At 37.7% G+C, this 15,398-nt stretch overlaps 3 protein-coding genes and 1 pseudogene across 3 annotated transcripts; 2 read left to right on the top strand and 2 right to left on the bottom strand.

The window, feature by feature from the left end:
- Positions 1-600: 600 nt before the first annotated feature.
- Positions 601-1,334, bottom strand: LOC113506703 (annotated as a pseudogene).
- LOC113506700 (uncharacterized protein PB18E9.04c-like) lies at positions 1,290-9,903 on the top strand. The gene is made up of 7 exons (XM_026889533.1): positions 1,290-1,302; positions 1,804-1,993; positions 5,694-5,989; positions 7,800-7,979; positions 8,216-8,404; positions 9,371-9,549; positions 9,780-9,903. The coding sequence occupies exons 1-7, from the start codon at positions 1,290-1,292 to the stop codon at positions 9,828-9,830; spliced, it is 1,098 nt and encodes a 365-aa protein (XP_026745334.1). The 3' UTR covers positions 9,831-9,903.
- Positions 9,904-10,293: 390 nt separating this feature from the next.
- On the bottom strand, positions 10,294-11,032 carry LOC113506697 (40S ribosomal protein S29). The gene is made up of 3 exons (XM_026889530.1): positions 10,892-11,032; positions 10,696-10,795; positions 10,294-10,335 (listed from the first exon to the last, which is right to left on the bottom strand). Exons 1-3 carry the CDS (start codon positions 10,951-10,953, stop codon positions 10,327-10,329), a joined length of 171 nt encoding a protein of 56 aa, XP_026745331.1. The 5' UTR covers positions 10,954-11,032; the 3' UTR covers positions 10,294-10,326.
- A 906-nt stretch (positions 11,033-11,938) lies between these two features.
- On the top strand, positions 11,939-13,829 carry LOC113506699. The gene has a single exon (XM_026889532.1). The coding sequence runs from the start codon at positions 13,131-13,133 to the stop codon at positions 13,827-13,829; it is 699 nt and encodes a 232-aa protein (XP_026745333.1). The 5' UTR covers positions 11,939-13,130.
- The last annotated feature ends 1,569 nt before the right edge of the window (positions 13,830-15,398 follow it).

Here is a 15,398-nt window from a genome sequence, read left to right as displayed (position 1 = left end):
GGAAACTTTTGCAGGATGAAGGTATACCTACTTAATAATTAGGATTAAATAAATACCTACTTACTAAACTAACTAATTAAAATGTAAAGTTCACGTGTTCAAAACGAACCACTCAGAAAAAGGATATTTCACTGTAGCCTCATAGAGGGTGTGTTGCAGTAAGTATAATCTACATGTTGCGGGTTTGATTCTAGGGCTGTTTTTTTCATCACGAACAACAGCTAATCGGAATCGTAACAATTTGGAATTTCATTCCAACAAATATTTTATCTAATTGGTAATAAAAGTACATCGATAGTATTAGCAAGAGGTGTTTGACCCACATAGTGCTGCATTTTCGTCGACCTTCACGGGCGCAGCTGCTGTGCCCGCGCCGGTCACCGCGAAACTTATTGACACGGCCGCTTGCTTAGCCAATTAGTCTATTCTTATCTGTGTGGGTAATTATGAGTACTAAAGCCTAACTCACTAAGTTAGGTGCATTTTTAATTGGAAGGTACACGTTATTACCTACTTAGTGTCGCCTTCGCCGTGAAGCCTGTAGCCTAGTGCTATTTCAATGCGATTTCTGCATAGGACGCCAATACATAATGCAAGTGATGAAAACTATGCTTTATATTCCAACATGAACAATTTAAACAAGATAAGTCTCCAAGTAGCTATTCAAGCGACCAATAAATGCGTCCACCGAATCGTGCTTTCTTGATAGGTTTGCAGTCCGGTAGAGAAGGGGTGGCGTCTTCCACTTTGGGGTGGCACGGGCAGGGCGGCGGCGGCGGCGGCTTGGTGTTGCTGGTGTGCACGCGGCCGCGCGTGAAGTACCCGAACTCCGGCCGCCTCACGCACAGCCTATCCTCCATGCAGAAATCAAACACAGCCTGGGTCTTGCGACAATGTCTAAAACTGTAGTCTCCAGAACTTTTATCAACACAATTAGCGTATTGTTTAAACTCTTCGAGGCAATGCTTTTTCATTCTTCTTAAAACTTCCATAGTGCAGGCGGTAACCTGCTTACCGAGGGCGAGACAGGGTCGCGGATCCCCGTGCTCCTCTCGACAGAGCATAAACTCGTTGTTTATGACCTCGCACTGCTTGCCGATGTAAGGCCCGGCGGTAATCAGGGTGGCGGCAGACACCTTCACCTCCTTCACCTTCAGTTCATCTTTCTCGGGCAGGGTCACGTCTTCAGTAACAACCATTTTGTCGTTTTAATCTATCGTATAAAATAAAAAATTAACTAAGTAAATAAGTGGCGATTTTTGTATTTTTAAAACCTTTCAAATCTCGAAATGTCTGTTCGTGGTATGGATTTCTAATTTGACACTGAAGTTTCAATACATTAATGTATACTTTTTCGGCCAACTATCGGCGTTACATTTTCATATAGTGAGAACGCACTACGTCCTTTTTTATCGTATTTCTGCATAAATATAGAGCAGTTGTATACATTTTTATAACTATGTTGAATTCTATACTTAAATAAAAATATAAATATGAATGGAGGCGGATTCACCAGTCCAGAACCGATCCCCATGATTTTCAAACATGAGAGTCTGAACTTTTCACATTTTACGATTTTTACATAACGAGCGTGCTAAGCACTAGGCACCATTAGTGTTAAGTATAGGTGCTGGTTTTTACCTTCGGCAGAGAAAGCACCTATTGACAACGTAATAACTTATCGTAAAGAGGTCGATATCTAAAAAACAAGAACCAAACGTGGCTATTATAGAATTTCCTCTATAGCAGTTCAACCAGCTTCCTACGTCCAGTTAATGTTTAAGTAATTTTGTTAACTCATAGAATTTTCTTTCTCAGTGTCCGGTCAATCGGTAGTGTGTCCGGCGGTGCGCACCACCAGCGGGTGGTTGGACCTGTTCCCGTTGCCATGCAGGAAGAATTCAGAGTGTCGAGTTATGGGGAACCAGCATCTTTGCTGCAAAGGTTTCTGTACGAAAGGAGTCAAGCCCAGTGGTGCCATTAAACAACAACGGTGAGTGCACTCTATACCTATTGCTAGGGTGCGGTAGCATTTATTAATCACAGGTTAACGCACAAGCTCATCTTTTCTCATCATCTCAAGTAGGTACTGTGCTATTCTTTAACGTATTTGTGTGATAACCGAGTTTTCTTCATTCTAATTCTTTTAGCCATTACATGCTTTCTATAGAATGCCCAAGGTTGGCGTAGAATTGAGCTCCGAGTCAAAACATATTTTTATTAACTACGTTTTGTTAGAGAATAGCGCAGCTGTAACACCTATAAATCAGAAAATATACCCATTTTCTGATAAGGTTTTGCTTCATTGGTGATGGGTTTCATATCCTATTAACCTGATCCTTGACATTACCTACACATTGTTATGTAGAGGCTTCAAAGCCTTAGTTTCCCAAGTCTCATAGTAGGTATAGCATGGCTCGGGACAAGAGCATAAATTATTAAGTCATGGGACATTAACCTCTCAAGATAAATTTCATGCTTTGCTAGGCAATTTCAAATTGCTTTTGTTTTTGATTGCTGGTTTAGGAGATGCATACTCTAGTAACTTTCTAGGGCATGTTTAGTTATTTATTTATCTCACTTTATTATAACGTTACATCACTTTCTATGTAGTATGTATAGTCAAGTGGTCGTTAGAACCTGAAGACTACTTCATCATTATATGGAATTAGAGCTAGTCTGATTTTTAGGGTGTGAAGCCCAAAGAACTGTCAGAAAAGGTTTAGCTAAAGCTCCATTAATACGAATAATATTCTAAGCATGCTTATCTACTAAAAAAAGTCTCGACTCTTGATACATAAGTTTTAAATAGTAGTTCTGTTGCTTATACCTAACTCTAGTTTCGTAATATGTCGTAACGAAACGTCAGCTAAATAACTAATATTATAAAAGTAGTCTCTCACGTGCTAAGTTAGACTATGACTATCATTAACATTCCGTGATGAAATGGCCAATATAAATATCTGAAAAACCAATTGCTGTTGATATTCCTTTTCCGATCAAATCAAATTCAAGCCTAGGATACGTGAAGTAACCATAATTACTCTTGTCAAGTACATCTTTGGAAGAACTAGATACCTAATCTAAAATCTTAGCCCTTCCACTGTAGGTGTAGCGATCTAAGCCCTAGCTTCATACTAGAAAGAGATAGGTACACGTTCGAGATTACAAGTTACAGCTAATATCCGATATGGTTTTGAAAAGTTCTCATTTTACTCAAGGAGTGTTGACTGCAAGTAAGTAGTCTTATAGTATAGATTCCAAATACTTGCTTACGAGACGCTAAGAGTCTTGCTCTACTCCTACCTGGCTTCTAGATTTATATCCAATTGTCACTCTTGCATCATGCTGTCTTTATCATTGTTGCCATTAAGTGGAACGTGCAGATATTTTATGAATACGGCATATAGATTTGCTCTCAATCAGGCAGTCTGTTTTCCATACGCAGTTCCGGATACACGACATTTCGAAACCGCATTATTACTGAACATAACGACGTTACGTTAAAACATTCAGTTAAGTAAGTAGTAAATATAAAATAAGTTTCATAAACTGTTGCCCATAAAATATATGATTGAAAAGCTGTAGGACAATCGCAGCGGAAATCAATCTTTGCATGGCAAAGCCGCTGGCGACAATTACGTCCCAGCTATACAGACATAATAAATGTAGTTTCGACAAACAAATTATGTAAGTTTACTTCACATTGATGCAGCAAGAATGATTTTGGATAGGTTAGTGTGTATGTTTTCGATCATATGCTTTTAGTACCTACAATGAGCAAAGGGGTTGGGGCAAATGACCATTCAAAACGTTTATCAAATTGATTAAATAATATTTTAAAGTATGTTATTCAATAATGTTGGGGTTACTTAAAAGTATAGAATGACGTCACGTATTTCATGCGAAATCTTAACGAAACACGTTAATTTCTGCGTTTGGTGAACTGCATCTGCGTTTCTTTATCAGATGAGTTTTATTTTTTTTACGAAGTACATTATTTTTTATTTCCTTTACGTTTTTCCTAAGTAAGGTAAATAACTAGTGTGAAAGGAAGACAACATTGGTAGAGAGTGAAACAAAGGAAGTCTGTTTGAAAAAGTTGTCTGAAAGTGAAACAGTAATGATAAATAACTTATCCAATTGGTTTTTTATCTAATAACTAGCTGTTGCCCGCGACTTCGTCCCCGTTGCCCGTTGCCCCCGACCTGCCCTGTTTTTTTCACATTTTCCATTGTATCTTCGCTTCTATTGGTCGCAGCGTGATGGTTTATAGCCTAAAGCCTTCCTCGATGAATGGTCTATTCAACACAAAAAGATTTTTTCAATTTGGACTACTGGTCCAAATTGAAAAAATCTTCCTGAGATTAGCGCGTTCAAACAAACAAACAAACTCTTCAGCTTTATATATTAGTAAGTATATAGATGTGCAGCAAACGTCTACAAGTAGTTACAAATATCTAATATATTGTGTGATACTTAGCATTTCTCGTTTCTTAAAGGTCTGTGAGGGTCGATGACCTCATTAACGAAGTAGCCTGTTATTCTTCACAAAGAGAAAATGCACTTTACACAGCTTAAAGTATCCGCCCGCTAAGAAGTTTCCCTGAATCAATCATTATAATATTTAAAGAGAAATAAGCAGATGATTGAATGTTAATAACGTGGAAGATATTATAGGAAAACTTTAATAAGTACAGCTAAGTATAAATCGACTTAATGAGAGAGCATTAGTGCCTGTGCTTTCTCTATATTACGAGACTTATCGGTCGCTCTATGAGGTAACACTGTAGCTTACATTCTTAATGTTATCTAATGTAAATAGCATAAGTGCTAGTTAGCTACCTTGACTATAGAACTTGACTGTTATCAAGTTTGTACCTAGGTAAGGTCCGGCTTAGGTATGCCTTTTGAAAGGCTGTTAATACTTAAAGCGCGCTTTGCCGCCAAGGCCGCAACATGGAACATTATCAAAAGCTACGTATTGAATTATTGTTTGAAAGCAAATAGTATAGGTATTAATAGGTAATCAATATAAGTAGATAGGGTATACGGGCATTTAGGAATGATAATGTCAGATTGGGATCTAAACTAGAATTTAGGTGAGCTATGACGATAATTTCAATCGGCGAATTAATTGTAGGATAGACGTTTGGTAAATACTGAGAAACTGCCTAACTCACCGACCGAGTGACGGCAACGAAAGGGCGGCGACAACTCCAAGATTGCCGAAGCAATTTTTTTTTCATATAAAAAACGACTCCCGCCGTAAGGAATTTAATCCTTGTGTCTAGGGAGGTTTCACAAACATACAAATCAGATGCTCAAAGACACCCAGACTCAGAACAAGCATTCGTGGATCACACAAACGCTTGTCCTACGCGGAGATCGAACCTGCGACACGACGCGCACAGTGGGTTTGGCGTTTTGACCTCAACGACTCAGCTATCCATGCAGTAAATTTATAGGAAAAAAAGTTAATAATGGATTTATATATTACTTGGTTTGAGTCACAGCTCAGCAAGGGGTTGGGTTTGAAGGGGTAGTTGGATATGAACTTTTGCTTACATGACGCTTTCCGCTAGACATTCGTAGAACATTTAAACGCATTCACTAGTTTTATCCTTTACCTATAAAACTCACAGTCAATTAGTATCATTTATCATTTCATTGAGTGGTGGTTTCCATTGTAGAGTGAGCGCGATCACGAGTAGTGTAGTCGAGCCGAGTAGCAGCACCACACAGAGCACTACCAGCACCACCAGTAGTACTCCGAGCACGACAAGCACGACAAGTACGACCACAACCACAACAACAACTACAACCACTACTACAACTCCGAGTACCACCAGCTCTACAACCACCACTACCACGACGACGACGCCGAAGCCCTCGACGACTACAACCGAGGCTCCTCGACCGTTCTTCCAGCTATTACCTATACAGATACCTCAAGCGACAACCGCGGCCAGTGCGCCACCAAAAACAAGTGAGTACCATCTTACAGGGCCCCGATCCTGCTATTAACAATGGCCGATGAATTAATGGATTTGGATTTAATTGGATTAAATTAACACTATTCGTATTATTCTAAGCATTTTCCAACAGAATAATTGGAAATTCAGTACGGGGTGCAACACTCACAATCAATTTCCAATAATTGTGTTAGCAAAATTCTTAGGCGAGTACAAATAGTCTTTTTATCCCAATTTCCATGAATTCATCGGCCAATGCAAAAAGCAGAATCGGAGCCCTGTTGTCTGTATATTAGGGTAATGCCACACCGACACACTGCGGTCATCGCAACATAGTCGGATGTCGTTACTGTATTGTAGCAATCTTATGCCGGTTGCAGACCAAGAGCGAAGCTAAGGTTAAGCTGTTGACAACAGTAACTGCAAAAGTTTAAGAGGTCTTATAACAACGTTGCTCAATGGCATGCCACTGGAAAAATAATTGCTGTAATTATGTAGGAAGTAGGAACCTCCCGCGATAATACGTGGCATCGCCCTCAGTGATAACGCTTAGGTAAAAAACAGCACTGTACTAAAAACAGTCCGCACCGAATCTAAGGTTAGTTTTCGTAATCCATTACTGACCATGACCGTGCAGACTCAGTAGCAGCGTACTTAGTTAAAACATTCGTAATAAACGCAAAGTTAGGTAGAACGCTAATTTCATAACCTACATTTATATTCCACGAGAAGCCATCACCCCGTGAACCGTCAGTAACATTATTAGTGAAAATTTGTTTCAAGGATGGCATATAATTAACTAAGTATGTAGGTACGTAGGTACATGAATGAGACACGCACCATCATTATGCTACCTCATTCATGCTATTAGCAAGAAATATAAGTGTGAGTGTCATGTTAGTGTCAATGTACTATGTAGATATTTTTTGGGATCCGCACCTAAAGTGTAAATAATCATATTACTGAGGCACTACTCTCCGTCTGTACAAGGGTGAGGGGTCCTTTATTGTTATTTATTTTCTTTGATTTCCTTTGAGATCCATCCGTTTTGGAACAATAAACAATAATACGGCACACAAATGTTTCATCTTGTCTGGGAATCGAACCCGCAACACGCCAATCTACCTAATATACATGTAAAATGCTTTCCATGTAATCAAATTTGCCAAACCGTACAAGTTAGTGTTGCCTCTTACTTTAAGTGTTTTAATATCTCTGTTATCTAAACAACTAATGCACCCGAATAATTTTCACCGTTTATTGTAAATTTAATCACAAGGCAAAGTATCAGGGTTATGCTCTTGAAAATATAGAACGGATATCTTGCACAACAAAACTTGCAGATTAAAAATGTCTGCGCATTATAACTGACCCACAAAGAGATAGTGATTCATCGGTCTTTTGTTATTTCTGAAACTTTTTAACTGAAAACTAAAGGTCCATACTTAAAAAACAAAACAAATGCGTAATGTTAGATGTAAAGGCTATTCAAAAACGATAAATAGCTGTCCTGTAGCCTGTCGCAACAAAATAATGCCTCTCCGAATCCTGCCCCTTAATCAAAAGAGATTTAATGATTGAAACACTCGTGTGCTAGGGGTGTTAACAGGTGCCGAAGACACAAACAGAGAGACACCCGACAAATTTATTGCGTGCATGTAGGTAGTCGCATCATAGACAGCAATTAGTAATTAATTATCTCAATAGTAATAATAGGAGGCTCGTATTGTTCTTAGGCAATGACATAATAGCCGACCGTAACTTTCTCACGATCACACAACACTGATAGTTTTTACGAGTATAACGTGGATTACTCGAGTGCAGGCAAAACGCAGAAACTGGTGTGTCCAAAGTCACAAACACCGGCCATCCTGTTTCCCATCCCGTGCGAGAAGAACTCGCAATGCCGCGCCACGATCGGAGCCGACCAAGTGTGCTGCGCCGGACGCTGCGTGAAAGGTGTTCCGGCGCCGCGGCCGACCGCGCCACCCAAAACTCACCAACGTAAGTTTTTTCATACCTATTACTAACTTAACAATAATCATGTCGCGATTATGTAAGTTTGCACCGGTTTATAATTTGACCTGAGAAAAATGAAGGTAAGTCGTTACATAGCGTTCGCTCAGTGTATGTAATTAGTTGATTTAATAGATCACTTTCAAATGAGCAAATAAGGAACGTACCTACTAATTCTTTTTGGGATAAGGTTAAAAATACACATGTTCTTACTATTTTTACAGCTTTGTTAGGTGTAATTCCCCGTGAATGTCCATCGACACCGTTGGGGGAACTGTTGTTTGAAGTCCAAACTTGTAAAGAGGACTCGGACTGCTGGCCGCGGATTTGCTGCCCCGATGGAACACGGTCATACTGCCGCACGGCGCGCGCAAGGCTCGATCTGGTGCCCGTTGCCAATCAAATTGATGGACGTTAGTAAAACAACTAGACAATTCATTTATCAAACAGGTTTAATAATTACTTACTCGGTTGGCTCAGCGACTTAAATTGTGTCTTGACCTCTGATACGAGAGAGCGCCACTTTACCCGATGCGTGGCCACTTCTGGCCAATCTCAGTGTTAATTAATTATAAGAGAGAGATTAATTATAATTATTAGAATGTCAAACTTAAAACTTAGGTGCAGCGCAGACAACAGACTATCTGTGACGCACTTGTTATGTCTGTGAAAATAGAACCTATGCAATTATATGCAGTAACGTACACCCGCGCCATACAGGCTTTTTGAGCGCCGCAGACTCGATCGCACAGAAAGTCTCGTCTGCGCTGCACCTTAAAAATAGATTATTTTAATTTTAATACGTATGTATGCTATATACAATCTATATAAGCATTGTTTGAAATGTGCCGTGTGTATACAGGCTAACACTATATTAGTTTAGCATAAGTGTTTCATAAATTCATTATGATGGCCTACAAGCTTGGGGTAATAAGAAGTTCAAAATACAATACACATGGTTCTGTTTATGCTTTTAAAACTTACTATCTGATCCACTGAATACTTTTTTTTAATTTTGGTGACCTAAATAAAGAACAGTACCTATTTTTTTTTCTAATCAGCTAAAATATTTTTACCAGCATTGACCTACTTACGGCTTTTGATATATCTAGAGCTAATTTAAAAATAAATCACATTATTACAACATTGCTTGACCTCTGTTAGAAACGCTTTTTGAATTTTTTTAACTGTTAATCCCTTTATACACAAGTCAAGTCACCAAAACTTGCAATGCCAGATACAAATTTCAAGTTGTTCGAAAGAAATCCTTTCTTTTATCATAGTCATACAGATAATTCTCATCATTCTTAAAGATTATCATTGAGCCAATACTTAATTTTGTTTATCTATCTGACCAGTATGTAATCTTATGATTTTAGCGGTGCGGATGTTCGAGCAGTACTTGCAGTGTACACCTCCTCCAGAATACGACCTGTTCCCTCAAAAATGCAGCTCTAGTGTAGACTGTTTCCCGAATTTGTGTTGTGCTGAAGGTGGCAAGAAGCACTGTCGTCCACCACAGCGCAGCCTTCTAGCCCTACTTGCTGGAGTGGGACAGGTACATCTTAACCATTATTGAACAGAGGCATAAATACAATCCTTCTGTACTAGTGTAGTAAAATGTTGAAAAGATGAATGAAAAATCTTGGGTCATGAAAACCCCTTAAAAGGTGTTATTTTATTGTAGAATCTTGAGCAATGTCAAAACTTTCAATGAACTGAAGAAAACAGTGCCAAAGCCAACATCTATTCAGTTTTGTGACTATAATTCGTCATTTTCTTTTCCAGAGAGTTGGATCTACGTTAGGCAATCTCCGAGGAAATAACAACAACTCATAAGGGATATAAATTATGTAGATATAGTATTTTATACTTTTGTACAGTTTTATATAATAAATAATTATTTAAAATGTTTTCATTTTTTTTGTATTTGTGTTTACTTATTAGTATAGCTAGAATTTTTGATTTTGACGGGCCTGTTGGTCTAGTTGTTAGTGACCCTGACTGCTATACCGGAGGTCGTGGGTTCGATTCCCGCCCAGGACAAATGTTGTGTGATGAGCATGATCATTCGTTCTGGTGTCTGGGTGTAATTTATCTATAATATGTGTGTATTTAGAAATATATATGTAAGTTTATCAGTTGTCTGGTTACCATATCACAAGCTCTGCTTAGCTTGGGATCAGATAACCATGTGTGAGTTGTCCCAGAATATATTATTATATTATTTGGAATTTAAAATGTCTATTTTCCGTGGAAAATAGTAGCGGTTCAGGAAGTTCTTGGAGTAAAAAAAGACATATTAACTTAATTTAAAGTTTATTGCCTTAACATTTTAATCAAGCTGAAACAAAAGAAAGAATTGGTTAATCACTGAAATTAAAGCAATGTTTATACACACTGAAAATAATTGAATGCCTTTTTAAGGCATACACAAAAATATGGATTGGAATTTGAATGGTGAGAAAATACATAAGAAAAAAGGCTTTGCCTTGTTTAGTTAACCTTATCAGTCAGATATGTATAGATAGATGTTACAAAGGGTTAAAGAAAGTGAACTCTTATAAAAAAACTCAGATTAATATGCGCTAAGCTTATAGAAGGTGACTCTGGTCTTCAAAGTTTACTATGAAATGCTATAAAACATTTAATATTACTAAAATTAAGATCTGTCAATTTCCAAAAACATAGTAAATAACCTTACCTTCTTGAAACCAATGTCGTGAGCGTACTCTCTGAAGCACTGTCTGCAGATGTTAAGACCGTACTTGCGGATCAGACCGTGTCTGTTGGAGCAGGCGCGGCTGAAACAAGCGAGGAAACGGATAAAGCACGTGTTCTAACCATGCAAGTCGCATAATCACTTTAATCAGCAGTTTTAACAAAAACAACGTATTTACCACGAGCGTGAACCCTGGCCGTATCTGCGAGGATGAGAATACCAAATGTTAGCGTGGCCCATTGTGCAAATTATTTAATTTTTGCGCTGCACCGCAATAAGGAACACGTCCAAAATGGCGGAAACACAGATAAAAAGAAAGAGTAGAGCATAAAGGTGACATAGACAAATATGTTGCTATTGAAGTTGACAATTAAACAAAAACTTTAAACTAAGTCTTTTAGGTTTGGGGAGTAAATGTCTGAAATAAAATAAAATGCTGAAAATGGTTAATTGAGCCAAATTCCCGAAGTAATTTAATTGCATTGTATAGTTAGGGCATGGAAAAGTTTCATTAAACATTAATTTAATGATTACAGAAAAGCGGTTACGATATTCGAATGGGTTTTGAGAGCAGAGTTAAAAAAGTCTTTACTCTCAATAAAGACTTTTTTTACTGATACAAAAATATAATTTTATACTTTTCACATTCTTTTAACCTATCGTAACAAGTAAAATTTGTATTCTTATTCTGCATTTTTTGTTATTTTTTTCTGATACTGGTAAAAGGTCAACGACCTATCAAAACAGTTTGTCCGTGACATTGACGTGTCAAGAAAGTCCGTAATATTAGGGATGCCCAATTTAAGTTTCTCATTTACTGTTTTAAACTGAATCCATTAAGATATAATTGAAAGGTAAATATAATTATAGAGCTACTGTTTTAGAAAATGGTTCCACTTTTATAATTTCGATTATATTTTTTATTGAATTTCTACTGATAAATAATTACCACCGTTGCACTGCACCAAATTCTGATATCGATACAACAAGATAAGTTGGCTGCAGGTGAACGTCTGGTGTTGACAAATGACAGTTATCATCGGAAGGCATTCCGAACGAGAGAGTTCTAATGTTTGAGTTTTGAGTGCTATTTATTAGAGAATTATTGGTTTAAATCAAAGGTAATATTAAATATAGTGCGATTAATTGATTTTTAATCTTATTGGTTTGAACCGAGACATTCCTATTCATAAATACGTCGACAAAACTGTGCGTAGGTATAGCTATTAGACTTTATTATGCACTAAGTCAATAGTTAGTTGCGCCTGTCCTGAATATTTATTATATTTAGTTTAAGTTACAGTTGTTCCCACCTTTTCCTTTAAATTCCTGTATTAATTATTGATTACTCACTTGACTAAATTCGCAGCCACGTTGACGTTTTATGTCGGCGTTTTTTTTGGCATTGCCTGGTAAGACATTACCGCTACTTAATATGACTTTAAGACGATATTTTATTTGACCCTGTACTTTGTCCTAGTAAATAAAACATAATTATTTATATTGTGAGTTATATGACAGTCTTTGAACACATATTTGAAAGATATTTCCATATTATAGGTACCTATTTCTATCTATACTTATTTAATCCTTTATTAAAGTGAGAGGGATTTGACAATTTTTTTGGCAGTTGAATTAAAACCTATTCCTGCCTTCCTGCCTATGGAGCCTTTCTATTAATATAGTAAAGTGATTCATTTGATTTAAAAACTATGTTACAGTGTGTTGTGTATAGTAGTATTTATAACTCTAGGCTTACAGTGTTTGATATACAGCCATGTGCATACTTTAAACAAATAATTGTAAATAATAACTTCTTAGAAGAAGAGAACGAGTGAAAAAGAACATGTTGCTCATGGTCCAATCAATTATAATAATCTTTTATCTTAATTGAACAATGCAAGCCTAAGCCTGTAAGGCTTAAATGTAATTCGTATTTTTTTCACTTAAATTCACATTTAACTTTAAATGTTTTTTAAAGTTAAATGTGAATTTAAGATATAGTCGCGTTCGATACGCATTGCGCGTCAGTTCATTTACAATTTGCTCCGTAATTTTATTTCCAAAACTCAGTTTAAAGTAACTACTTAGTGCTAAAACTCACAGTGTTTGTAGAACAGTGATAAATCTAATAAGTGTCCAAATACTATTCAAAACTATCAACGGACTACCGAGATATAAACAAAAACATTTCAATATTAATAATTTACCGACCGCCGGGCACTCGCCGCTCGGTCGCTTCCTCACCGCTTCACCCGCAACGCACCTCCCCGCCCCGCACCCGCGCACCCGCGCGCCCTGTACGGTGCATCGCGGCGACGACGACTGCAACGGCCGCGCCAATCGTAATACTATCGCGCTTTGTTTACATTTTTTGAGAGTCAGCAGTGCGCTAGACGGGTGGAAGGATTTTTATCATGGATTTGACTTGCAGTGGATGTGAATCTGAAATTTGCTCTACCGACCAATACATGAAGTGTTCGAGTTGTAAAAAGTACTATGATCTTGTCTGCCTCAACATTCCAGTACAAAGTTTTAAAAATTACAAGCCAGAACACAAAGAAAGCTGGAACTGTCCAAGTTGTCTGTGCTCGCTACCCAAAAGCGACAACTCACGTTTCTCAGTAGGAATTGCTAGCCAGCCACCTATTAAAACCATGCTAAGCAACAATTGCGAAAACGTAAACATGAAACGTGGTAGTCGAGTAAAAACTACAGAACAAGAATCCACTACCACAGACACTTCTCTTCTTTTATCGGAAATACGGCTACTACGACAAGAGGTCAGTGACCTTAAACAGCAAAACACTGACATTGGATTGAAGTTGTCCAATTTCTCTGATGCACTAAACCAGAAGCTTGAAGATTTTGAGAAAAAAATGTGTGCGAAGGACGAAGAAATAATTTTGCTAAAAAGTTCAATATTGCAACTAGAACATAAACTAAATCTTTCAGAGCAAGAAACCATGAAAACGGAGCTCGAAATTATTGGAATCCCAGAAGAAAACAATGAAAACCTTTGTCACATCACTATGTTAACTGCAAATAAAATCGGCGTGCAACTAAATGATCTGGACATAGACGAAGTCTATCGCATAGGCCAAAAAACGCACTAATCCAGTGGACAAACCAAGGCCCATTGTCCTAAGGCTCACGCGCCGTGCCAAACGTATTGATGTTTTAAAAGCTGCCAAAGAGAGACGTCCGCTTACCTCGGACGACATTGTTAAAGGAACATCCTCTAAGATATACATTAACGAACGACTGACAAAGACTAACAGGACTTTATTTCGTGAAGTACGGTTGCGAGCAGAGATTTATAAGTTTCGCTTCTGCTGGGTACGAAACGGAACTATTTACGTACGCAAAGCGGAGAAGCAAGCATCTATCCCCATCCGGACACCGATTGATCTGGATGAAAAAGTCGGCCCCCCTCAAACTGCGGAAGCCTCTGCGGTCTAGTATAAATTTGCTGTTTTAAATCTTTTTATGTTTTTGTTTTTGTAGACTCATTTATGACAATTGTTTTGTTTTCCTGTATTTACCATTCACTTATTCACCAAAAGCACTCGACTTACACGTCCCGTTTGTACACACACACACTAACACACACACTAACACACACACTATAACACATACCTATAAAGATGCTGGCATCAATGATAAATTATTATCAAAGGATGATTGGTCGTTCTTACTGAATAACTGTTACTCATTTAATTTTTTCCTTAAGGCTATAAAGTCTAAAACTATAATCACTTTTATTATTTACCAAGTTCCTGACACAAAAATTAATATCAGATATAATAAACTCTCTCTATTATTAAAAAAAATTTAGATGACTCATTTACTATGTAATCAAATAGACAATAGTATTGAAATAGAGTGTCAGGAATTAGATAGAATTGAAAACTGCCGGAAAGTTTTGACTTCCAATTATAGCCTTAAGATGTTGACTTTTAACATTCGCAGTATACAGCACAACTTCAACACCTTTTGCATTGCACTTAAACGTCTCAACATCGCATATGATGTCATCGTTTTAACCGAATGCTGGCTAGCGAGTAGCCCAGTTATTGGCCAGATCCAGGGTTATACCTCATACTCTACGCAGAATAACCTCAACCAGTGTGGTGGTGTCGTTACTTACATCAAAGACTGTTGGAATGCAACTGTTTCAGAGCCTGCAATCCTGGACGCTGAATCACTATTAATAGAATTATCCAACCATATATCGCTAATCGCCATCTATCGCTCTCCTTCGTACAAACAACTGGATAACTTCTTCACTTCTCTTGATAAAGTACTTACCTCAGTAAACAGATACCCAACAATCATAGTTACCGGAGATATAAACATAAATATTTTATCCACGTCGGACACCACTTGTTCTGAATATACGTGCCTTATGTGTGAACATGGATTGAAACCGGTCATCTCCAAACCAACCAGACTAGGCTCTTGCCTGGATCATATATTCCTTAAATCCAGAAATCAGTCAATTATGGGTCTTGTGTGCGATACTGACATCACGGATCATTGCATGGTAATGATGGGTTATAATATGCATACACCGTCGCGTAAAAAAAGTCAACACCGCACTGTCAATAAAACAAATATACCCGATTTACTAGAAGAACTTAAAAATTGTGACTGGAGTGGGGTAGAGGCTGCACCAGATGTAA

The sequence above is a fragment of the Trichoplusia ni genome (genome assembly GCF_003590095.1).
Source record: "Trichoplusia ni isolate ovarian cell line Hi5 chromosome 23 unlocalized genomic scaffold, tn1 tig00002085_group22, whole genome shotgun sequence".
Classification (NCBI taxonomy): domain Eukaryota; kingdom Metazoa; phylum Arthropoda; class Insecta; order Lepidoptera; family Noctuidae; genus Trichoplusia; species Trichoplusia ni.
This window is presented reverse-complemented; position numbering and strand designations above follow the sequence as displayed.